This window comes from Agelaius tricolor, unplaced genomic scaffold (genome assembly GCF_023055355.1).
Source record: "Agelaius tricolor isolate 1412-34295 unplaced genomic scaffold, bAgeTri1.0.p SCAF_4, whole genome shotgun sequence".
Classification (NCBI taxonomy): domain Eukaryota; kingdom Metazoa; phylum Chordata; class Aves; order Passeriformes; family Icteridae; genus Agelaius; species Agelaius tricolor.
In genome coordinates this window covers 27,710,249-27,736,437 of record NW_027269264.1, presented here as the reverse complement: position 1 = coordinate 27,736,437, position 26,189 = coordinate 27,710,249, and the positions used below count along the sequence as shown (strand labels likewise).

Genomic DNA, 26,189 nt, shown 5'->3' with positions numbered 1-26,189 from the left:
AGGCTGCAGACAAAGCAGAGGTGTTTATTGCCTTTTTGCCTGTGTCTTTAACATCAGTGAGTCCTAAACTCTCTTTTGAAAGGCTGTGATTAGGGAAATTATAAACTTCCAGCTAACTCTGAGCTTGAGACTTGATGCTCCAAATGGATGCATATAAATTTATGTGGTCCAATGGGACCTATCCCAGTCTATCGAAAAATCTGGCTAATGTCATTGCAGAAATGCTCCCCAGTATTTTTTTAACAGTGTTTGGAGTATGGAGAGGTCCCAGTGAACTGGAATCATAGCAGATATTCTTCCTATTTTCAAGAAGTGTAGGAAGGAAGATTCTGGTAATTACAGGCTTCTAAGTCTCACTTCAGTGACTGGAAAAATTATGAATAAATATATTCTGAGAGTTAGTGAAAAATAGCTGAGACACAATACAGTCATTAGTCATAAACAGCACTGGTTCATGAGGAGAAAGTCCTGCTTCACTAAATTAATTTCCTTTTATGACAAAGTCACCCATCTAGTTGTCCAAGGAAAGGCAGTAATGTGGGTTCTTAGATTTTAACAAAGCTTTTGATACTGTCTCTCACGGCATCCTTCTAGATGAAATGTCCAGCACATAGCTACTCAAGTTTATTATACACTGGGTAAGCAATTGGCTGACTCAAAGAATTACAGTAAATGGGGTCATATCAGGCTGGCAGCCAATCACCAGTGGCATTCCCCAGGGCTCCATTTTAGGCCAGTGCTTGTTGGTGTTTTTATAAATTATCTGGAGGTGGGAATTAAGTGTATATTGCAGAAGTTTGCCAGTTATACTAAAGTAGGGGGAACTGTTAGCTCCCTCAAGGGTAGAGAGAATTTACAGAAAGATGTGGATAAATTAGAGAGATGGCAATCACCAACTGCATGAAATTTAACAAGTGTCAGATTCTCAACCTGGGGCAAAGTAATCCTGGTTTATATATAATTGGTGGATGAGAGACTGAAGAGAAACACCAAAGAAAGACATCTATCTGACAGTTTAGGCAGATGGCAAGTTGGATACGAGTCAACAATGTGCCCTGGCAGTCAAAAGAGACAGATGTGTCCTGTGGTGCATCAAGCGCAGCACCATCAGCTGGTCAAGGAAGGCGATTGTTCTGCTGTACAGGGCACTGGTGCAGCCCATCTCAAGACCTGTGTGCAGCTGTGGGTGCGTGCCTGGGTACAAGGCTATCAAACTACTAGAGTGTGTCCAGAGGAGGGTGACCAAGGTGCTGAAAGATCTCGAGGGTAAGGCATTTAAGAGCAGCTGAGAAAAGGGAAGGTTAAGGGTTGTCCTTGTCAGGGACTACAGCTTCCTCACAGTGGGCAGTGGAAGAGGTTACTCTGTTACTTTGGTGACCAGCAACAGGGCATGAGGAAACGGAATGAAGATTCATCACGGGAAATTCATACTGGACATTAGGAAAGTGTTCTTTATCAAGAGTGGATGGTCACTGGAAAAGGTTTCCCAGGGAACGAGTCACTGCTCCAAGTCTGTCGGAGTCCAAGGAGTGTTTTGGATGATGCTCTTAATCATATGGTTAAGGTTTAGGTAGTTCTGCAAGGAGCAGAGCATTGGATTCAATAATCTTTATAAATTAGGACACTTTATTCTAAAATGAAGACGGGATCTGTCCCACGAGACGAAAATGGAATTTACATAATGTTTACTGGTTTTGTTTACTTCTGTTTTAAAGAAACACTTATTAGTTTAGCAAAACTGGTAACCTTGAAGATTTAACAAGGTGACTGCAACATAGGCGTATCTTTTAATCTCTGCAATCCAAAAGTATACCCAGTGACTTGCTAACTGCTATACTAATGCAAGGCCAGTGGGAGGTAAGAATCAGGCCATCAGATAGTAAAGCATAAATTAATGAATGCATAGAGTGCATTATTCTGAATGTTGTTTGTAAGTCCTTATTAGAAAGGACTTATTTTCATTACTTTTAGATTATTTAGAGTAGGATTCGGGGAAATTTTTTATCACTGAAAAACCTTTTATCAAACTAGCATAAATTCTTTGTGTTATTTCTCTTCCATTTTTTATTTTTAAAACTTTGATAATTCAGGTTATCTGAAATATTTAAAGAAAAATTAATATTTCAGAATTTTTCTTAGGTTCCTTCAAACAGAAAGTCTGAATACAGTTGAATCATGACCGTTTTTACAGGATACTGCTTGCAGAACAAAGGACTTCTACAGCTCAATGTTGTAACAACAGTCATGAAAACTTAAAATTTTACTTAACAAGGTGTTCATAGCTCAGAGAGAAAGAATTTCAGTGTGATCCCTACTAACTTACATAATGGCATAAATCAATATTAACATGAGACTATATAGGAGCAAGTCTGTAAATATCAATATATGAAAATAGAAATTCAGGAAATACTTGGGGGTGGAGGCAGTAAGAAGGAGAATTCTTATTTGTAAGCAGCTGGTTTTGGCTTTCTTTTCTGAGAAGAGTATTAATGGTGTTTTGTCGTATGAATTAAACATATATGACAAACATGAGAGCAATAAATGTTTTTTCATATGTGTCTCACACAGTATTTCCAGATGGTTATAGTGATAAAATAAGGGTCCTGGTCTAAAATCAATGTACTTTTAAGATATCAGATACATCTGTAGATTTTTTACTTGACTGAACCCTTGCAAAGGTCCTTGATAATAAATCTTAGATTTTAAAGTATAGATGAAATTATTTCACCAAAAGCATCCAGTTTGCTGTAAAAACATTTTTTTTCCTCAAGTTCACTACAGCACACTTTGTGATTCTAGTTGCTAAAGAGGACCTGACACTAGAGTGGCTGGCCTTGCTTTCTCAACCCCCTTGACATGTGTCAGCAGCAGCTCCACAGATGTGGCTATTCATACTTTAGAGCCTAAAATGTTTTTCAGTGCCATGGGACGAGGAGCATCATGGGACAAGGAGCAACAGGACACATCCAGCACTGCTATCTGCACAGCCAACATGTGCCTCGCTATCAGTTAGAGAAACTGATTCAGCTTTGCTTTGCTTCTTAAAGAGGAGGGGAACGAAAAAATAATAGAAATATTAAGAAAAATGCACCTGCCTGCAATAAAATGTTTGATAAGTGGGAATACCATTCACACTGTACTTATGCTCCTGTCCCTTGTGAGAAGGGGCGACTCTTTCTCACTTTCCTTTTTTTTTCACTTTCTTTCTCATTTTCCTATTCATTTTCCTATTCCTTCCTTCCTTCCTTCCTTCCTTCCTTCCTTCCTTCCTTCCTTCCTTCCTTCCTTCCAACCTCCCTTCCAACCTCCCTTCCTCCCTTTCGTTCTATTTTTCTCACACTTTTTTTTAGTTTTCTTCTCTTTTTTTATTTTTTCCCTTGTTCCCTCTCCTTCTGCCTCTCCTCTCCGTCCCCCTCTCCGTCCCCCAGGCTGTCCCTGAGGGACGCGGTGTTCCGCGGCCCTGGCGGCCGGGCCGGGCGGTCCCCGCCGTGCGGGGGCGCCCCGGGGCCGCGGGCGGGCGTGCCGGGCCTCAGCGCACGGGCACCGCGGTGGGAGGGCCGCGCCGCGCCTCTTCCACCTGCCCGCGGCTTTAAAGTTGCAGCCGGGCGGGACGCGGGATGACTCGGGTCGCGCTGTGCCGGCCGCAGCTACTGGGGCGCATCGCGGTCTCGTACACGAAGCGGGGCCGTTTTTCTCCATCGCCCCCGCCCGGCCGCTTTGCCTTCCCCCGGCGGCCGGGGAGCGGGCGGGAAGGGCCGGTGCGCCCGGGAGATGCCCATGCCCGCCGCGGGTCCCCCGCTCGGCGCATCCGCCGTCCCCGGCGCTGCCGCGGTTCTCCGCGCCTCCGCGTCCCGGCAGCGGCCGGGCGGGCGCGGGTAGTGCCGCCGCTACCGCCTCGGGCCCCTGCAGGGCGAGCCATGGAGCCCGGCGCCCTGCCTGACCTCCGCGACGTCGAGCAGAAGCTGGGGCGCAAAGTGCCCGAGAGCCTGGCGCGGCCCCTGCGCGGGGAGGAGCTCCCGGTCCGCCCCGCCGCCGCGGCCCCCGGGCCCCGCCGCCGCCGCCCTGCTGCGCTGGCCCGTCTGGAGACGAAACTTCAGCTCCTGAGGCAGGAGATGGTGAGTAGCCGGGCGCCGGCCGCAGCCCTTCCGCACCGCTCGGCAGCACCGGCGGCGGCCCGGGACGGGGACCGCGCTGCCTGCGCCCTGCCGGCCGGGCCCCCGCGGGAAGGAGGTGCTGCCTGCCTCCGCAGCAGCAGCCGCCGCGCATCCACCTGCCGTGGGGCCGGGCGGCAGCGAGGGCTCTGCTGCCGGCTGGGAGAGCAAGAGGCCGCTCGTCGGTGCGGCGTAGAGCGAGGCACTTGTCGGCTCTTTCCCTCGCAGCGGGGCAGTTCGTCAGGGGCTCGTAGTTGGCTTCTGTTCCAGTCAGCTCGTTAGAAGTACTGAAAGCTGGAGTACCAATAAATGAAATTATGCACTATCCCTTTGTCGTAACTGCATTTTCTGCATTGCATCTGTTTCCTTCTCATGACCAGCACCTAAAGACACACAGGATATTTTCAGGCTGGAAATTTGGCCTGGAATTCGGGGACTTGATTGCTGGACTTCAGAGACTTAATTAGTTCCAAACAGGCTGATGAAGAGTAATTCTTGAAAAAACAACTATTTCTACTTTGGTTGAATGGTATATTTTCTTCTGCCAGTGACCTGCGATAGGACTCTCCTGTATGTAGTTCAGATCCTCTAACTTGTTTTCTTAGTGCAGGTGCTTGTCCTACTTTATGTTCCCATCTCAATGTATTTATTTTGCCATAAAATGTTGCCATTAAACTGGTTTATTTTTTCAAAGACAAACCAAAAGGAAACTCTTTGCAAGCAAGTGACGAAGTGATTAGTGAACACCCAGCAGATATGATCTTGACAATGCAGGTTACCTCAGATATGTGAGCACAGATAGCTTCCATTTTTATTAGTGAGTGCTATGTAAAGTGTCAAAAGACACTTTTTAGTAGCAGTTCTTTCTGTAGCTCCTGTCATTAAGCTTATTTGAAAATGGGATGAATTTTGGTCGGGTTGGGATGGGGATTTTTCTGGCAACATGTTGAGATAACTTTATGCAACAGTCTTGGAACTCAGCCATTTACAGCCAATAAATCAATATCATTCTGTGTGAACAAGTTCAATGCCATGCCGCAAGTCTCTCTACAGTGCTACATATCGGTACATAGCTGTGTAGGTTTGTAAGGGTTTTTAGAAGTGTGCTGGGCAAAAAGGGGAAGGGAATGGATATTCTGAGAGTTAATAGCCAATATGGAAATGTTAATCTTTTGGTGTAACTTACAAATTACACATGCTGTTGTATGGCTTCGTGCTATTTAAGAGATCTCCACAAATCAAACTATCAGTGTATTCTGTGGAGATCTTTTAGCCACCTTTCAGTACTAGACCGGGCCAAACAAGAAAGCTGGGGAGAGAGAGGGACTTTTGACAACAGCATGGAGTGACAGGATGAGGGGGGACAGCTTTGAACTGGAAGAGTTCAAAGATGCAGAGATATTGGGAAGGAGTTGTTTACTCAGAGGCTAGTGGGGCACTGGGACAGGGGCACGGCACCAGAGACATTATGGGTCCCTTTCTGCTTGTCATTTGGAAGGTGTCCCTGCCCGTGGCAGGGAGGTTGGAACTAGATGATCTTTAAAGTCACTTCCAACCGAGGCTATTCTGTGATTTTAGGTAATGATCACTGGGAATTTCAGATTTAATATTGAGTAAGACACTGTCTGCTTATCTAATGCTTATTTTTTAGTTTAAAGCTTGCATGATAGTAATACAGTGACCTGCAGGTAGCTTATCATGTATGGGATGTCAGACTGCAAAGGCAGCAAATAAGGTAGCCAAGAGTTTTTAACAGAGCATGACTGTTCATGTCAAGACAAGTAGGCCTGTTAAGGAAGGGGACCTGAGTGAATTGCCCATATCACCTTTTCCTTTCCAGCTGGTCTCTTCACTTACTTCGCACTTGCAGATTTCATGTCACACTCTTCTTTTGCCTCTTCTTCCTCCCTGCATCCGGTTTCTCTCTTTTCTCTCCCTGCAGTAAGCAGGAGCATGTTTTAGTCCCTCTCCTGCTTTTTGCCACGTCAGTGACTGACTGACTTTTCTTATCTAAACTAATTTCTCATGCTGAGTAAGAGGAGATACGTTACAATGCTCTTACCACTTCTGGTCTGTATATGCCCATTAAACCACCAGTACAATGACTAACTGTGAAGTATTGGTACCCTATCTATACCTTTCCCATGCTCTCAGCTGTCTTCTGTAATCCAGAGTGTGAAAGTGAACTACCTTCCTGGATTTTTTTGCTCTGGCATCTTCAGGATTTCCCTCAACCCTAAGGGTTTCTTCAGCTTCTTAATCTGTCCCTTTCCCCTCTGTAGTTTTCTTAGCGGACATATTTTATAAATTTAAGAACAATATCAGGTTAAAATTGTGGTTCCAGTCTATGTTTCTTTCATCTTTTTTACTGCATATAATTTCTAAAATGGAGCTAAAACATCTATTTTCTTATTTCACACCTCTTTCTAGTGCATTATTCTTTGGCTTTGCTGCAAGGCATAGGAGGTCTTGTGTAAGACAACAGTCTTGGACATGTAGAAAAGTAGTCTATAGCTGCTGCAGTAGTAAACATGCAAAAATTGGAAACAACTAGAAAACCAAGTGTCATGTGTTCACCTTTCTTTTTCTAGTTGTACAATGATGGCAGCTTCTACAGCTTCCTCACAGAATTTTGGATAGACCTACCTCTGCTTTTGTTACTTGCTGATTCCAGACTTGAGAAGAACTTTCTGTGAACATATAAAACCCAAGGTTATTCACGTCCTTGTTTTCTACTGGTTTATAAAAAAACCACAATGTTTGACTTGGTAATGCTGGGTTTGACTGTGAGCCACAGTACCTGACAAATAGATGGGGTGTATGTGTCTGGGTAAAGGACTTGAGGCTTTCCCTTGCTCCTTCAGATTCTTTTGCAGTTCAAGATGGTTCTTTTTACCTCAAGCCTGATTTTGCTAATGGCCACTGAAATCACACACAAAGCACACAGTGTATCGTTCTTGAAATACCAATCTGCTTGGCCAGGTTTACTTAGCTTTTCTTATCCTCCATTTTCCCATGAAGGCCATGATGGAGACTACATTGGATCCTGAAAACCTTTGAGTTATAAGGCCATAATTAGAGAACAAGCAAGATGTAATTGCCAGTGTGAGTCAAAACACTGTGGTCTGGTCAAACTTGGGTGGAATGAATACCTCCCACTATCTGACCCTTGATTCAGTATGAAATTTTTCACTGTTAAAATTTTTCTTCCCATGGTCTTATAGGTGGAATGTTCCGTTGGGGATCTGAACATAAACCTTTATAGCTGCAGCCTTTTTTCTAGTGTACCATGCTCTGACGACACCATTCAACACATGCACCTTCACTGCAGTAAATAATCTGTGAGTCTCATTCTGCACCCTGAAATGATACTGCTTGTAAAACCTCATTTCTCCTTCACAGGTTCTGGGGTAACTCAAAGGGAGATTTTCTTTAATACTCAAAGAAAGAGATTGGGTGGGTTTTTTCCCTTTTAATTCAAAAGTTTCCGAACTCAACTCTTTAATGCCTCTTTGCAAGCTAGAAATATAAATAGATATAACCTGCATTACATACAAAAATTTAAAAATAGGTTTACATGAAAATATTTAAGGCAGAAAAGGTAAGCTGTGTCTTGGAAGTGAGGGGTAGATGGCAATGCTGGTGTTTTTAATGAGATTCCTTCCAGTGAATACTGTTAAGAATCAAATTGTGTTAGTGAGTCTGATCATCCAGGTCGGTATACTGAGTGCAGCAGTTTTTAGACTGAAGGATAAATAATCCTATTTTCAAGGAGCTGAGCATGCTAAAGCCATTTAAGATAGAGGAATATTTTTCATGCTAACTCATTAGTTGAGTTTTCTTCTTCTTTGTTCTCCTAGTTCAATTTTAGTATAACTATTTTTTAAAGGCAATTAACATTGATACCTAACAAAATGAAACTGGAATTAATGCAAATGGGATAATTACATTGGCAATCCCTCTTGGTGTTTTTGATGGTGTGGTTTCTTTTTACTTTTTTTGTTGGTTTTGGGTTTGTTTTTTAACCATCCCTAGCACATTAATGAAGCTAAATGAAAGACAGGGCTGTTGTAACCCTATTCTATCATCCCTAAAGAGTCTGACAAACTTCATATTTTCTCAGATTTATTAGATCCACAGTTTTGGAGGATCTGCATTTATTAGTTTCTTTGAAGGACTGATTTTAAAAAATCTAAAACTGTGACTTGAAATATCTCTTTAACACATGCTGTAGGTGCAGGCTGCTACATTCACTGTTTTGTATGATAACATCAGTTCTCTTAACTGAAGCCAAGATCTGGCTTCAGTGTGTCTCATCAGCAATGCAAAGCTGTGTATCACATGCTGGTTTTCAATTAGATTAATTGTAATTTTCGCTTAAAAACTTGACTGAAGATAAAATCTTAAATATAAAATTACTGTGCAGGTGAGTTTGATTAACCTTTGTTTCTTAAAGAGCCGTTATTCAGTGAATCCCTGAAGTGAGGCTCTTAGACAAAAAGAAGGCATACAGAAATAGAAATTAACTTGTTTCCCCAGGTCCTCCTGAAGTTCACTGAAAGAGGGGTTAATCCTCTATCTTGCTAGCAAGTTCTCTCTGTGCTACTCCAGTTTGCATAATGTAATAGAGGAGTTCGTAATTTTTGCATATAACGCAGATTGGGCAGCGATCATGACAGTGACTCGTTAAAATGATCTTGTCGATTAATCCTTTGGGAAAATAATCAAATAACCAACTCTAATAAGGAAAAAATGCAACTTAATTATAGTGCCAGTACTTTGCCAAGTTTTCCTTTTTTTCAGATCATCTCTGGTAGGATAAGTTGACCAAGGTTATTTAAATTAATGCATATTTAAACATATGTTTTGACTGGCAAACCTCACTCAGTGCCTGGCAGAAAGAAGGATTTGAATTGTAGAACATCTCAACGTTGTACTCAGAGTTTATGTCTGTTCTTACTCAGCTTTAGCTGCTGCATGGCCAAGAGTCCATGAAACCTTGCTGGTACCTTAACGAGCAGCATCAGTGTGAGGTACTTCAGTATGCATGCATCTGTCTGATGTGAATCATCACAGCAGCATCAGAAATACTAAAGTCAAGACTTCCAGTTAGACTGCCCATGTACTGTGAGACTTTTGCCAGCTTTTTTTTCAGAAAACATGTAATATAATTTCATTATTCCTTCCTGATTACTTTTTCAAGAGTAGAAGAACCATTGAAGTTGGTTTTTGAAGTCTGATTCCTGACAATTTGTAATGAAATGATGTGAATACTAAACCACTTCTGCACAGAGTTGTACAGTTTATGATAAGTTTTAGCAAATAGATTATAACCTTTCTGATCATCATAAATCATCATAACAGCATGGCTTTCATAGAATAGCCTGGGGTGGAAGGGCTACTTCAGAAGACCACCTGGTTTCACCTTTAGAAAGGAAGGGAGTCTGGGTGACATTGTCAATCATTCAGTCCATCGTGAAAACCTCAGCCATGTAACTGGGGAGGTTGTTTGCCTTCAATCATTCTCATGATTGATTGCCTTCACTGAAAAAAGTTGAGCTCATATTAAGGTGAAACTTCTCCTGGTCCTCTTTGTATCAGCCCAAATTACTGGAATGCTGTGCAGAGATACTCTATCCCCAGGACTTCTCTAGGGAGAAAAGACCTACCTCCTTAAGTCTTTCCTCCTATGGCAGATTTTCCAGCCCTTTGATCATTGTAATTTTGTGTGGATGCTTTATTTTATGTGGTTACTTATGGCAACAACAAATTAAAATTATCTTTTGTGTATGAACAGGAAAAACTTGAAATGCACAATACCAAATAGGTATATTAAGCAGAGGTGATCGCCAACAAGTGCATTTCTACTCTTCAATACTTCCTTTTTCCTAACAGTAAATAGTAAAAGAAAAATAATGGATTTTCAATTCATGTTAAAGGTTACTAGATTATTTGTCTGTTCTCTACCCTCAAAGTCAAAACCTAGTAAACTTTCCGCAGTGGATACGTTTATTTTCCATGTGTTTCATTTCTGTCCATGTCCTGGAAGGGAGGCTGGTTACTGGAATCTGAAGCAAATGAAGATGAAGTTACAGGAGTGAAAAGACAGAGGATCTGAGCTGTTGAAAAGCAATTGGAATTCAACTAAATTGAGTGCAATTTCTCTGATGGATTTCACTTGCATTTATAAACATGGAAGTTATGCTTACTATATGTAAGCAGTTCCAAAAGATGGTTCTCTGTTTACTGTTTGTAAGGATGAAGTGCTCTGATCATAAAACTACAAGACAATCTCATAAAAAAAGGGAAACTTTTTTGTTGTGAAGGCAGACTGATAGCCTTTACTATCCAGACTTAACTCCCATAAATGTGGCTTCTAATTATAAGTTTTTTCCCGTGGTGGAAGTGCTCGTGGTAAGTAACTGGAAGCAGCTCTAATTTGGAGTGTGACCAAAATGAGTGACCAAAACACGTCCAGAGGGTCCATAAACCGTCTTGTATTAAATCTTGGAAAGATATAAACAACATGGTTCAACCTTTCAAGCTTTTTCAAATCTATAAGGATATTGGGATGGTCATTTATTTCACTGGTCACTTGTTCTGTGTTTCAGAGTCCCTCTGGTGCCTGCCTGAAGATAAAATATGTTTGAGAATCCCCCTCTTTTGAAGTAGCTCTCAAGCAGGTTTCTCTTCTTCCATAGAAGAAGATAAGGAAGGACATTAGAGAGTATATGTATGTCAGGTATATAAGTATATAAAGTCAGCTACTCCATTTTGTCAGGATATGGAAACTCACCTATAGGTTCTATAAACGTGGAAAAGAGCATACTGGCACACCAATGCAACTCTGGCCTCAGCAATCCAATCCTTGTCTATCCCCATCAACCTAGCCATTCTTAACACTTACAGTTTGTCAGGAGAATGGTATGGCACATTTCTTAATTAACTGCAAACACAAACTAGCTAAGCTGCCAGAGAAGTTATCCAAATGTTTCATTTGCCATGCTGTACAATGAACTCCTCTCAATGCTGTGTGGCCCTGGTGGGTGCAGTGCCAGATGAAGTGAAAGCATTTAGTGACTTTCAAGCAATGGTAAATTGCTATTCAGTTTCTGGGGGTTTCAGGTTCTATAAACACTTCACTGGCATAATTTGTGATTTTTGTTTGCTGCTGTTAGATATCAGCTGCATTCATGACTCAAATGCTTCCAGAAGAAGAGCCATTTTGCTGCATTCTGGTTTAGCTAGGAACCCTGTCTCTTTATAGGTACAGAAGGAAACACAGCTAAGAACAATAATGCAACAAGTGTTTTCAAGCTCACACATTTTTACCCCAAGGTAGAAAAAAATAGAACAGCTTCGTTGCTTTGTATTTTTCTTTTTTTTTTTCTTTTCTTCCTACAGGATTTCCATTGGTTTAAAGAAGTGCTGCATTTGAGATAATTGCACTGCTCTTGTTAGCTCAGACACTTGCTTATGAGCTACAGCAAACATTGGACATTACTTTCTTAACATTCAGTTTAAAAGACTTTTTAATTTAAAAACTTCAGAAGGATCAGACCTTGATCCTTCCAATAATTATAAATTACTAAAAAAAACCAGTCCTGACACCAAGGAGGAAACTATGAAGCATTTCTGTGGAAGGAGGAATAGGATCTGTATTGTCTAGCTACCTCTTTAGAAAACTAGTGAAAATCATGAAGACAGGCCTCTATTTAGCCCTGGTAAGGCCATATCTGGTGTGCTGTGTGGGGATCCATTTTGGGCTTTCCAGTTTAAGACAAGGAACCACTTGGAGAGCTGGTCCAGCAGAGGGCTATAAAGATGAGTAGGGGTCTGGAGCATCATCTCTCTTATAAGGAAAGCCTGAAGAAACTGGGCCAGTTTAGCCTGGAGAAGAGATAGCTGAACAGGGATCTTACCGATGTATACAAATATATTAAGAGTCGCTGTCAAGAAGATGGGACCAGACTCTCTTCAGTGGTGCCCAGCGACAGGACAAGGGACAATGAGCACAAGCTGAAATACAAAAAGTTCCATCCATGTATAAGGAAAAGCTTTTTTACTTTGAGGGTGACTGTGCATTGGAACAGGCTGTCCAGAGAGGTTGTAGAGTCTGCCTCTCTTGAGATTTTTAAAACCTGCCTGGACTGGATCCTGTTGAACTTGCCTTAGCAGTGATGTGGCATTAGATCAGAGGTTTTTTCCAACTGCAATTCTCTCATGATTCTCTGATTCTGAATATCTAGTGTTCTTCCTGGAGTGAGATAAATATGTACCTTTATGAGTGTGTCTGGAGAAGACCTGTTCCAGCCACATTGAAAGGCTGGCACAGCCTTTGGAGTTTGGCAACTAATACAGACCATTTTCTTTGTTAGACAAAGGCTAAATAATGGAAGTGATAATGTAGGGGGTTTAGGTTGGATTTTGGTGTTGAAGAACCTTTTTCATGGGTAGGAAGGTTTCTGACTAATGAGATTTAGATGGGCCTGAACAGAAACATAACAACTTGGAGAAGTCATTCAAGGAGTCATTGTAAACTTCAGGCTATTTTTCTAGTTTTCTTGAAACTAGATACAGCTATGAGAGGGGCAGATATGAAGGCAGAATAATTTTTACAGGACTTTTCCTGTTCTGTGACTTCAACTACATTTTGCCTTCACAGGGCTATTTCAACCACTGTGACTGTTAATGGCTTGTCCACATGTCTTGGCAGAATTGTGCAGTGCACTGAAATATTTTTTCAAGTGGTGTTATGTGTTACAGGGTTTGTAGGAGAAAACTGTAAATCCTGCTGCAGCAGAGAGAGGAGAAAGCCTCTCTGCAAGAGAAGAGTGTTACTACTAGCAAACCAAACTAATAGTGATGTTCTTCAAAGGCCTGTGGAATTTACATCCTCCTTTGTTACCACCTGCCACCGGTTGCTGTGACTGAGGCAGGGAAATGAAGGCAGGTTGCAGTTAGCCCCATAGCCAGATGAGGTAGCCATCTGTGGTGATAACTTCATAAAGCTGCTTAGGCATTCACCAGTGCAGAGCTTCAGTGCACCCATTTCAGACAAGAAAGAAAATGCAACCAAAAAAACACTATGGTCTTTAATATTTTGTAATTTCTTTCCTTCCTTGTTATTAGTCTGTGAAGTTTAATAACAAAATTACTTCAGCAGAGCTGTTATCAGCTCTTTTCAAATACAACCAAACTTCTCTAGCCCAAATTCTGCTGTGTTTTCCTTGACTAGTTCTCTCTTTTCCCAGGTTACCTTTGGTTATTCAGAAAGGCCATATATGTCTTTCCCTAGCCATGTTTTGCAAGTCTTGCACCTTATTTTTCCTCCCCAACTACCTTAGTAGCTAGTACTTCCTCACAGAAGAAGAAATGAGAAATGTAAGCAACCACCTTGATTCCTTCTAAAGCTACTCATACATCTGATAATTGCATTGGCAACTAGGATTAATATTATTTGCTGAACTAGAATCACATCATAATGCCCCAGTGCTCCTCTATGTAGAAATCTTTGCTAAGAACAGGTTTAAGTGCAAAGTGTAAAAGAGTAAATAAAAGTATATGGCATGAGCTAGAGTTGTTTTGGAGAAGCTGAGGACTGCACTATGTGGTGTGGATATAAGTTATTGATTAGAGAATTGATCAAATAATGTGGAAAGAAAATGTTACCTACAGTGCCTGGTCTTGCCTTGTAGTTAATGGTTCATGACTGGTTACTCTTACTACCTTCTGACATCCTTGCCTGGAAGCATAAGATGTGTGTTTGTTTAATTGTAAACATTCATTGATAATCACACCTTGTGACCTCCGGACTGAATTGCTGTCGTGTATTCTGTGGGAAAAAAAGGAATCTCTGGGGTTTTGAGCCAAAAGGGCTCAAAAGTTGCAGCTGGTGTATTTCTCAACAGCCTGCTCAGCTTGTTGTGCTGGCCAATTTCAGTATTTTAGCTTGCTAGAAATGGTTGTAGCCTGTTTCCTCCTTGATTTTTATTCCTTTCATCCCAGATGCAGGTTAGCTTCTAGCTGTTCAGTACCTTCTTAGTAGATGAGAAAGAACTAAATTACTTAATATTTTTTGTAGATACATGGAGGTTTAAAAAGGTGGTTTTGTTTGAAAGACTCAAAATAGCCCATTTGATAATATCTAAAGGCCTCAAGCTTGTTAGTACTTTCAGAGAGATGTAAAGACGATGTAGGGACCATATTTTAGGAGAATGGTGATTACAGCACTGAGATTTGGATGAGGAAAAAGTAAGCTGAAAGACATGGAATTTCAAGCAGGTCACAAAGTGAACATAAACAAAACAAAACAAAACCCCTTATTTTTTAAGATACTGACTCATTTATATTCAAAAATTTATCATGGGAACTTAATGCTCATAATGTTTTAATTGGGGAAAAAATCTCACTTATTAGCAAATCAGTTTCTAGGACTACTAAAGTGTTTTTAGGAGCTCGTGTGATAATTTATAATACCATGGCTGTCTTGAAGTTCTTTTTTATTCTTATCCAGATAAACCTTCAGTAAATAGGACTGCAGGTTGCCTTTACTAGAGATTTCGTTGTTAGATAAAAAATATGCTTTCAATAGGATATACCCCATCTCCAGAACACAGAATTGTTTCAAACAGAATTCCATTTTGAATTCTGGGGAGATTGAGGTAAAGATTTTTTTTTTTTTAATTGTATGTGTCCAGTGGTATTGTGAAAGCAGACTTGAATTTCAAGAGATTTCAGGTTTCTCTCCAGTATTTCTATTTTTGTGTCTCAGTTGCGATTCAATGAAATAAGTTGAGTGTTTTGATGACTTTTTTTATAGATTTGGTTTTTTGGGATTTTTTAGGTTTTAAAATGTTTTCAAACTTTGCTGTTATCTCTATAGAGGCAGTATTTTCAAACTTTACATATACCTGTAAGCAAACCCTATTATCTTCTTTTATTTTAGTTGTATGCTTTTGAGTAATTTCCACAGCACCAGTATTAAAAGTAATTAGTTTTGAAGGGATAAACAGGTATGGAGTGGTTATTATATTTTTTCATTTTCTGCATAGTGTTTCTGAGAGTATGTTTTGGTCAGGACAGACATAAATAAGGCAGAGAGTGAAATCCAATGAACAAAACACCAAATTACATATGTTCTTGAGCCCCAGTGCTGTCTCATGTTGGTCAGAAGAGACATGTAGTCCTGCATTGTGGCTGGTGTCCAGAACACTTCATAATGATGCTGTGATCGTCCATCTGCTGTAACACTTTCTGACACCCACAGCCAAATGTTACAGCTTCATATTGACCTGAATGTTTGCAATGGAGTTATCTTGTCTGTCAACAAATGTGGGTCCATATTATGGATTGTTCTGGACATGTTCACCTTTGTCACAGTAGATACATTTCTAAGGTCAGATGAAGCTTTTTTGACAGAAGTTTGAGATATTTGGAAACATTCAGTAAAACCTTCCAGCAGCATTAGAAGTTTTTCCTCTTCACAAATCCCTACATTTTCTCACTGCTTTCTTTCATGTTAATTCAACTAAACTTTAAAAGAGCTGGGATTTTCCTTTTATATTTTTTATCCTTCTGTGATGGGATGTTTCTCTCTTTGAATTTTGTGCTAATTCCATGTATTTAAAGAGCTTATTTAACATTTATCTTATTTGGACAGGAGGTGAGAAAATAAGAACCTAACTAATTACCTTTTTTTTCCTTCTACTTGCTCTCAATTTTATGTCATGTTTCCTTTTGACTGTCATTTTCATATCTATTTAGGAGATACTTAAATAGCTTCATCTTTTTCACAGCAAAATTAAGAGATGGCCAAAAACGAAACAAAAAAATAAAATATACTTTCCTCCCCGGGAATGTTTTTTTATTACACTTAAGCATACAAGATACCTCAAACACTATAATGTTAGAAGAAAAAGTATATCCTACTGATCAAATGATTCATCCTAATCTTTGGTATGTTATTATCAAAGGTATTAATGTACTTGGCAGGCTGCCCACACATACTCCCCAGACAAGACCATACATATTTCAAGGCAGTGAAAAAAGGCCTTGAGATTCACTTTTTCTATTTTTTCAGAGATAATATGACTAAACAATTGCACAGCTTGGTGGTATGTATTTTCCTGTTAAGTATAAGGGAAACAATTAGTATGCATAAAATTAAAATATTAAAATAGAGAAATGTAAATCACCAGTACTGAAATTTCCTCTATCAGATGATGAGCATATTAGCATAACATTTTGTTCATATATTTGCAAGATATGTCCTTGGAACCAGCTCATTGAGTTATTTATGCTCATTGCCTACTGAACTAACTTGCTTCTCATGAAGTTGTTCTGCTTCCTAATTATTCTGGTGTATTTTCCTACATTATTCTGGTGGTGGCTCAGACCTGACCTGCCCACTTCCTTGCTTTAGCTAATGGGTTGGTAAGCTTTCCTTACAGTAAAATCCTTTTGTGGCTGATGTGGAATCACATGGTCTTTCTCCTTCCTAATTAAAGTCACTGTGCTCAGAGCTGTGTTATGTGGCTGCGAAATTTTACATACAGACCTGTGGAAATATTTATTGCGAGCACTTGGGGAAGGATTGCGGTGGAAATGCGGGAACTTGAAGCCGGACAATGGCTAGGCTAGAGCCTCTGTTTAAAGTAGCTAAGGGTGCAGACAGAAACTGAAAACTCAATGACTACTCACTTTATGAGCAGCTGGGAGTTCAACCATTGTAATGAACGCTACCTAAAAAATCTGATATGAGGGTTTTAACAAATTTGGAATTTTCAAGAGATACAAGATTATAAACATACTCTTGCAAAAGAAGTCAAAAATTAAGTGGTCAAAACTTCTGTGGTCTGCCACAATGTTTTTATTGTGACTCATTTGTGGAAGTACAGCTGAAAGGTCAGTGTAACTTATTTACTTTGCAGAAAGAAGGTAGATCAATGAACCATAACTACAAATCAACAATGGATCACAAAAATTTAGCTTTTGTATATATATGTAGCTTTTTTATGTGCTCCCTCATTGTCTGAAGTTTACCACAAGCCTAAAAATCAGAAGAAAATAAATGGGAAAATGATACAGCAATATATTATAACGCAAGTCCATGCTAAAAGAAACAAGATGCAGAAAAAGCTGTTGATCTACAATTTTCACTGTTGACTGAAATTTAATTTAGCTAGCTCAGTGTGAGGTAAATCACAGTCAGAGACAGAAGGCATAATGATGAACATTGCAGCACCTACCTTGACTCCAACAGTCTCATTCTCTTCCAGGCTTTGGTCCACATCTCCATTGTTTGGAGAGAACTTATACAGAGTTTCAGTCAGGTTGGTTGTGTTAGCTTGAATTATTGTGGTGTCTGAATTTACCACAGTTAGTTGGCTTTGCTGTGGAGTGCATGTTGCACATTCCCACAATCAGTTACTGTTCCTCCATAGAATATGCCTTCCACTTAATGACAGTAAACTTGTCTTCTTACCCTCTGTCATGTAAAACTCCCTTCATTTTTAACAGGAGATGCTGAAGATTCAAATTCAGGAGAATTCAAAGTTCAAATTCAGAAGTCAGCCTAGGTATTCTGATTTTTTTTCATCTTGATCCTGAAATACCATTGCCTAAAGCAGCATAATTATATGAAGAAACCAGTGCAAGCACCTTGAATCAGTGGGACACTTTAGAAGCAGGCAAGAAGTTTAAAGACATGCACATGCATATGTTTTAATTTAAGTAGGATGTAGCTCCTGCACAGCCTGTTAATCATCCTGTTTGTTAAAGGAGCAGACACGATTTGTTATTTTTGATTTTATTTTATTTTAGACATATTAAATGGGAAAAAAAGAGCATCTCTTTTATTCACTGGTGTTGAGAAGCTGTTGTAGTACCACTTTCAGCTTGCTCATCCTCAAATGGCATGCTTCAGGCTTTGAGATGGTGTCTTATAAACAAATCCTATGTGTGTCTCCAGACTTATCCCTGTTGTAAACCTGTTAACTTGGTGACTACAGTTAAATAAAACTTGAATTCACGTATTTTGAATTTTGTATTTTGAATAAGTTGCTTATGGTATTTTAGCTTGTTATGGTCTCACAGAATTAGTCTATGAGGTTTTATTGACCAGTTTTTTTATCCTTATATTTCTTCTTACTATATTTGTATCTTGATAAGACTTGAGTAATTGCCAACCACTGTTTTATTTTCCTCACCCTCATCTTTTGCCTCTTAAATTAATTTCCTTAGTTACTTTAAAACTTGTTATTCAGTGTTTGTAATAGTAAAAGTAACACCAGGTGAAAATGGAATAAGGTTAGCTTTTTTTTCAGAAGAGGCATCTCAGACTGCAAAAAAAATTATTATTTGGACATTGATTGTTTGCTTTTTTTTTAATTGCATCTGGAATTAATTGATGGAATTTACTATTCTATAGTAAATTCCATAAATTTTTAGCTGAGGTAACCTCCCTTTTAAAACTTAAAGGGGAGGTAGGCATAGCTGGCAACCTCTTCATCCTGAATGAGGGAAATAGAAGAAATTGAACAGGAAAGCAGAAAGCTATCTTTGATGCATCTTAGGAAATTGAAACAACAGTAGCATTAATACTCCTGAACCATAGTGGTTATGCAGATCTATTTAGTGTGGAAAAGTTCTACAGGTTTGAAATTCTGTTTATAAAAAAAAAAGTGAGATAGAGATGGGTGTGGTAGTGTTTAGCAAGAGATGGAATTGGCTGCAGGTAGTTTCATCTAACCCTCCCCATGTTTGTTACTTCTGCAAGACTTCCCAGGCCTGGCAAGGTCTGAGAGACTTCCCCAGGAGTACTTTGCTACTGTTTCCATCCATTTCCACTTATCATGGAATTTGTGTCCAAACTCAGGAAGTTTTAGAACACAGATTCCAGAGCAGCTAACCCTAGATTCATTTTGAGATGCAGAGCAGAGCAGAGCTTCTGATCAGAGTGACTTAAATAGCTCCCTGAATCCTGTTGTGAGGACTTACTTCACTGTGCTCTGGCAAAAAGACTTAGCCTGAAAAAAATACTTTATTTAGGATCCCTCACTTCTTTTCCTTTTACTAGTAGACTCTTTACAGCACAGAACATAAAAGTGTTGAGAAGAAGTGAAAATGAAATAATGTAAATAAACTTAGGGATATCTTTTCCTGAAGCCACATTTTATGGTTGCCATTAATATCCTTGCAGAGTTCCTGTAATTAGAAGAAGCAGCATGTGAAGCCAGCAATTTAAAAGAAAGTAATCTGCAGGAAGAATCTAACATTTCAAACAGCTTTCGCAGCTTAGCAGGGTATATTACCAGTCTAGGTTTGCCATTTCTGGAGGGGAAGGTGACCCACTGTGTTTGGAACTGACTGGAAGCTATGTCTGCATAACACACAGCAGCAGAACACAAGGCTGTTTTGCCCAAATTGTGACTACATATGTGACTTTGATCCAAAAGCCAAGTGATCAATGCACTACTTTGGGTGACTGCCAGGAAGCAATAATTGTCTTTGTTAGCAGTCCTGGTCATTAAGAGTTTTATTCTAAAAGCAATAACCTAGTCAATCTTTCTCAAAAACACTGAAGTATATTAAAAAATAGCATGGATATTTGCGTGTCTCTTTGCATATATATGTACACAAAAGCCCTTAATGTTTATATATATACCAATTCTCTTGAACAAGTTATGAGAGTGTTGTACATATTATTACAGAAGACCAAAAGAAAGGAAGAAATATTTTGTTAGAACAACAGGTATGAGAGGGAGACACAGACAGGTGTTTAGTCCAGCTATTCCTTCCAGATTAAAGTTCTGGTTTTTTCTGAATGCTAATCTGTGCACTTACACCACCAGAATGTGTTACTTGAAAGATGCTGTCACTTTAATTTCATTATTTTCTCTTGCTGTGACTAGCTCTTAATGTCAAACATTTAGTATTCCTTCCTGTGATCAGCACTATTGTGGAAATATATGGAGCAAGACTAAGCAAAACTATATAAAAGTTTACCTGTAATAGGAAATCAATTTTTACTCTTTTGTAGTTTTCTTTATACACCGTAAGTTTTTGCTGAGAATTGGTCCATAGTAACACATACCTTCCCTATAGTGGTCCTGTGCTCTAGCTTTAACTTAAGGGACAGCTATAAAAACTGTTCTGAAAAGCCTGTATTAGCTATGATAAGCTGTTTAGATTGTTCCTGAAATGCACCTGTTACTGTGCATAACAAATGAAGCTGTGAAGCATGGTGAGATTTTATTGTGTTTAGTCCTGTTAGCTGAACCAGTCTTGGACTGACTTGTTTACTCCAAAAACACTCCAACTTGTATACTCCAACAACTTCCAAGATAAATTGTTTGCAGCTACATAAGTGAGTAAAAGCTCATGTGATTATATCTGTGCTAGAGCACATAAGGGGCAAAAAATGTCATTTTGGCATTTTTGTGTTATTGAACAGATAATGAAGTAAACCATATTAAAGAAAGATGACACTTGTAAACTACTTTTTAGTATTTGCTTTAGGAAAAGCCCGCTCTTGATATGGGAGATTTAGAATGGTAGCTAGGAGGAGGAGGATTCTAGTACTCAGGAATGCAAAGAATTGTTTCCAGTAAGGCTATTCCACAAAAATGCTAAAGCTGTTGCTGTATTTGGAGAAAAAAAATATTTCCTGTGAACTGAATCTGAAATATATGAGATGTCTACTTTATCTAAAAGGGACTATTTCATTTGAGTCATGTTGGTGCTAGTTCTGTTAAACATTTCCTTAATCAGCCTTTTGGGAAACTTGTCTTTGAGCATTTTATTTTCAGCAAGTTGCTGAAGTCTGTAGTTGTATTTGAGAAGTTGTGTAATTTACTGCTTTCGTGACAGCCTAGTTGCCGAGCAAATGGTTTATAGTGATTTATTAGTTAGAGTAGAGGAATTGGCTTGGGCAGGAAAACTACAAAATGGTCAATCTGTTTTCATAACCTCACTTCTCAAACAATGATAGATGGGCAATATTGTTAAAACTATGAATGGTAGGTAGAGCTGTTTTGCACAGTACCAGGTTAGCTGTGTTAAATCTTGTGATCCTGGATTGAGAATAATTCAGAAGTCATTCTGGGGACTGGGGAAGGAAGCTGGGAATACATATGATGGTTACACAGGCAGTCTGTGCTTACTGGCAAAGCTTGAAATGTCTTTGCATTGTGTTGTCCCTGGCCAGTAACTAAGGGTGCAGCAGCTGCTCACTCACTCTCTTCTCCTCTTCGAGTGGGATCAGGGGAGAGATTTAGAAGAACAAAAGTGAAAAAAACTTAGACTGTAACAAAGACAGTTTAAAAATTTAAAATTTAAAAAAGGAAATAAATTAAATGAACAAGTGATGCAAAGCCAATGACACACCATCTCCCACCAGCAGACCAAGCCAGCCCCCAAGCAGCAGCTGTAAAGGAAAGATTAAATGCACAGGTGTTATTGCTGGGCACAACATTCTATGGCAAGAAATAACCATTTGATGAATTCTGGTCAACTGTCCCATCTCTGTCCTCTCTATGCATCTTTCTCAGTCCTAGCCTACCTGCTGAGGGTGCAGAGTGAAAAACAGAAAAGGCCTTGTTTGCACTCCCTGCTCAGCAAGAGCTGAAACACTGGAATGCTACTGACATGCTTTGGTCACAGATACAGGGAGCAAAACCGTAACAGCTGCTAGGAAGAGTCCTAGCTGGATCCACTACAATCTTTCAATATCTAAGAGAATAAAAGTACATTAAAGTAATTTTTAAACAACTCTGCCAGTTGGGGAAATTTGGGATACTGAGAAGATGGCATTTGAGTATGGAAAGGATCATGTTCAGATTATACTCTTGGCAAAACAAGATACAGTCTTTGCTTCCTGAGAATACTCATTCTGTTCCAGTCCATTGTGTATGAACAATACAGGTGCTATTTTTCTGTACAATTGTGGACTTGAAGAATTGTATAAAATATCTGTTGTCTGATGTAATAGGTCTTACTTGTTTTTACTTTATTTTTCAGTTGAGTGAAGACTTTCAAATTTTCAATATGGGAGGGTCACAGATTATTTTTTCCAGTATCTATGATGTTTCAGATGAAGAGAAGGAAGCAATTAATATAAGGCTTAAGTCTCACCTTTATTTGTCAGTTGAAGTGACTTAAAAATTGGTTTTATACAGTTTGCCTGTTAAGGAAAACATTAGGATGGTTAACTCAAATATATCTGTGAAATGCAACACTGTAATATTCCATTAATATTGCATTACTATTAACACTTCTATGTGTTTGCATCAACCACTACAACTAAGTGAGAAAGTAGGAGTTTGTTCTTAATGTCCACTTTTTATTTAGTTAGCTATGGCAAATGCTTACTCCATGTCTGTAATACCTACTTAACTCTGAACTTCATCACCTTCATCTAATATGGGTTTAAATAACTGAAAGTTACAGTTTCAATAAATTAAATATTTCAACTCTCAGACATTTATATAGCAGATTTTAGTGTCCACTCAGGAGTAGTGTGAGTAAAAGTTAAATATCCACAAACTTTTTTCCAAATTATGCACATCTGAAAATTTTAGGCTTCCCAGGTAGCCATAGTAAGGATAACTTGGGGTGAATGCCTAGACATCTGTAGCCATAAGTAACTTAGAGTAATGGTAAATAGAAATGGCTTTGTGTCTTGCTTCTCTGATTAGTGAAAGGCTATCCCTAGGAGTTGTCATAGCAGCTGTGTTTCTCATCTAAATGGCATTGTACCAGTGTGCATACAAGTTTTGCCATTGACTATCAGTCCTGTTAATGGAGTGCTTAGGGAGGCTGACCAGTATTAGTATAGGTATACTTTTGGGGCTTTTTGTTTGTTTGCTTGTGGGATTTTTTACTAGTTACTGAAATATATTTGTCCTAGATAGGAAAGCTGGATTTTTTTTGTGTTTTATTTTAGCCCATTCAAGCCTGCTCTTTGGCTTGATTATGAAAAGAGTAATTTTTTTAATTACTTTTGCCTTGTAGGTTAATCTCCGAGCCACTGATGTGAAGCTTATGCGCCAGCTCCTACTCATCAATGAAAGCATTGAATCAATCAAGTGGATGCTTGAAGAGAAAGCCATTGCCAGCAGAGGCAGCAGTTTGAGTGGAAGCCTGTGCAGCTTGCTAGAAAGTCAGGAGACATCGCTCCATGGCAGCTGTAGCAGTTTACAAGACTGTAGTGATGGACTGGATGGAATATCAGTGGGGAGTTACTTGGATACCTTAGTGGATGATGTTCCTGGTCACCAAACCCCTTCAGATCTGGACAAATTCAGTGATTCTTCTGTCACGGAGGACTCACAGTCTCTGCATAAACATCCCAAAATTGATTCTGATGAGTACTACTGTTTTGGTTAATAAGAACAAGTTCCAGTGGGACACAAATGCACTTATACTTACCCGTTGTCTTTGCTGCTATTTTATTTCATGTGCAAAACCCCCAAAGTCCTCTTGGAAGGACAATATAATATACTTCAATTCTATTGCTTTACTTTTCTATTGCTTCTAATGCATTTTCTCCTTGATGGGTTGGGTTTGTCTCATCCTCCTCCTTCTCACATTTTCTTAATTTATTGTCACAATTATTTTTAATTTTTTACAATACTGTATTTACAAGTCTGTAAAATTGGTCAAGGAAAAGCTTTATCTTTAAAATTAAACATCAGAGAATGAGTAAACAATGAGTAACAATTTTGAATTTGTTGTTAATTAAACATCATCTGAAAAATATATGTTGTCATAAATTTTCTTGACTACCGTGTCTGGTCTTTCCAAAGACACTGTTTTTATTAAGCCTTAAATCTGAATCTTGAAAATACCTCTAGAAAATAATTTTCCTTTTCTATGCAGTGAAATTTTGTTCTGTAAAGCTATAAAGTCTTCGTTTGAAATATAAAGTATTCTAAACTTTTCTGTGTGGCGTTTCTTTCATTTTGCAATGTTCTCTTGTCTCTTGTCTAATTGGTTTTTTTTTGTTTTTTTTTTTTTAATTCAGCAGTGTTACCCTGCTGCCTTTTCTTTTCCTGTTTTACAAATAAGAGTTTGCCTTAACTTTTTTGTGCCTACTAATGCAGTAGAGATCTGCAGCTAATCAGTTGTATTGGAAGTACCTGAGAAGTAAAACAGTAACTGTTGCATGCAGAGCCTCTGTTTTTGAGACTGGTCTCTGCTTTTGTAAAGATTAGGAGGTAGATTTTTCTTCTAAGTGCTTCAGAATCATAACAAACCCCCCAAGATTTGATCCTTCTATGTTAAGAAGAAAATTAGAGAAAAAAGAACTAAAATTGAACAAGACACTCTAACAGATGATGAATCTATATTTCCAGCATACAAACAGCAAAAGAGGTGTTGATACTTACACATCATTTAAAAGTGTTCTGTTTCACCAAGTTTGACAGTATTCCTATTGCCAGTGAAGGCATGAATTCCCTCACTAAAGTAGCGTTTACTAAGTGTAAGGCAGGCTCCCATTTAAAAACGATTGTACACGTTCTGAAGGAATACAAGTACATGCAGCAGTTGATGTGTGTGGATTTGGTTCATTCTGAGGTAGTCCAATAAGGTTCTGTTCATCCAAGCCATGATTCCAGGGATCCATCTTGTCCAGTCTTGAGCAACATCAAGTGTAAAGAAAAGGTAAAAAAAATCAAGAAATTGAAAGTGGTAATTTGTGCTCTGTGACCAATTCCATCATTTCTCAGTACAGGAGATGTCTGTGTCTCTCAGAATTAAAAAACAAGATGTGTGCTTTGCTTTGGTCATCATGATAAAGAACTTGGCAAAGAATTCTTCCCAGGATAATGTTAAGTAGAATATTGACTGGGAATTCAAAATAGATTGTATTATTTTCAGTTATTTTAATCTAGGGAACAGAACTAAACAAAACTCCTTGATATGAAACTGTGACTCTCTTGTAAGTTTTTCTACCTTTATTGCTTGGCATGGAAGTTGAACATCAGGAAGTATACACTCTCTAAATGCAATGTGAATGTGCAATATGCAGTCTTTTCTTCTCCAACTGAGATTTTGGGCAGTAGGCCAACAAGTACATAAAATTTTTTCACCATGAAGAAAATCAAAGAATATTTTTAACATAGCTTCTCAAATATCAAACTATGCTGAAATTACTTGAAGGAAAATACAGGCTGTATCTGTCACCTACTCACTCCCAGCTGTAACACTGGATAAAGAGTAATTTAATCAGTGTCAGATTTATCACATTATGATTTAAAAGTCCATTTAATGGGAATCCAAGATAGGGAAACAAAAACCCTACTAGTAGAAGCAGTAAAGCAAGAGCTGTATGTGATTAGAAGCTTTTATTCCTCTGTATCTCTTGACTGGAAAGGGGGAAAGAGTACAAGTGCCAAAACAAAGATGTCAGAGGACTGCTAGAAGGAAACAAGTGTTTCCAGGTGTTATCTTTCTGATATCCAAGAACATGAACACCTTGGTTTTGATTTTTGAAACATAAAAGCTTCAAAGATTTAGAGCGACTTGTATTTTTTATTGGGAATTAACAGGGTTTCATAATCAAAAGATAATGATATACTCTTGGCTTGCCATGTAAAGACAGACCATGAAATTTGAACATCTAAAATTAATCAAATAACTTTGAAGTGAACTACAACTTGACTGTTTAGACATTGGAAAATCCAATGTTCATTAAACAACTATTCCTACTGGCTTGTTAACTTTGCTTTTAAACAGTTTACATTTTTTTTTCCAGCTTCCTCTATACTTGGCTGACCTTGGTCTTGCAAAATCCTTGTGTGGCATCTGGGAATCTGGATGCTCTCTTCCAGCATGGACTTCCTTTTAACTTTTGATCTATTTACAGAACTAAAAACATTAAATGATTGAGTAGAATAGGGAAAAGTATCTGAAAGCACAAAGTTATGTCTGTTTCAAATGGATAAAAGCAATAGAATTTAAAAAAAAATAAAAAGCATGGATAAATACTGAATTTTATTCATTTATTCTGTGTCATTTTTTATCATCTTAGCT

The 26,189-nt window shown here is 38.9% G+C and overlaps 1 protein-coding gene across 1 annotated transcript; it reads left to right on the top strand.

Annotated features, from left to right (window-relative positions):
* Positions 1-3,191: 3,191 nt before the first annotated feature.
* LURAP1L (leucine rich adaptor protein 1 like) lies at positions 3,192-25,855 on the top strand. Its single transcript, XM_071425011.1, has 2 exons — positions 3,192-4,115; positions 23,166-25,855. Exons 1-2 carry the CDS (start codon positions 3,618-3,620, stop codon positions 23,538-23,540), a joined length of 873 nt encoding a protein of 290 aa, XP_071281112.1. The 5' UTR covers positions 3,192-3,617; the 3' UTR covers positions 23,541-25,855.
* Positions 25,856-26,189: the final 334 nt, after the last annotated feature.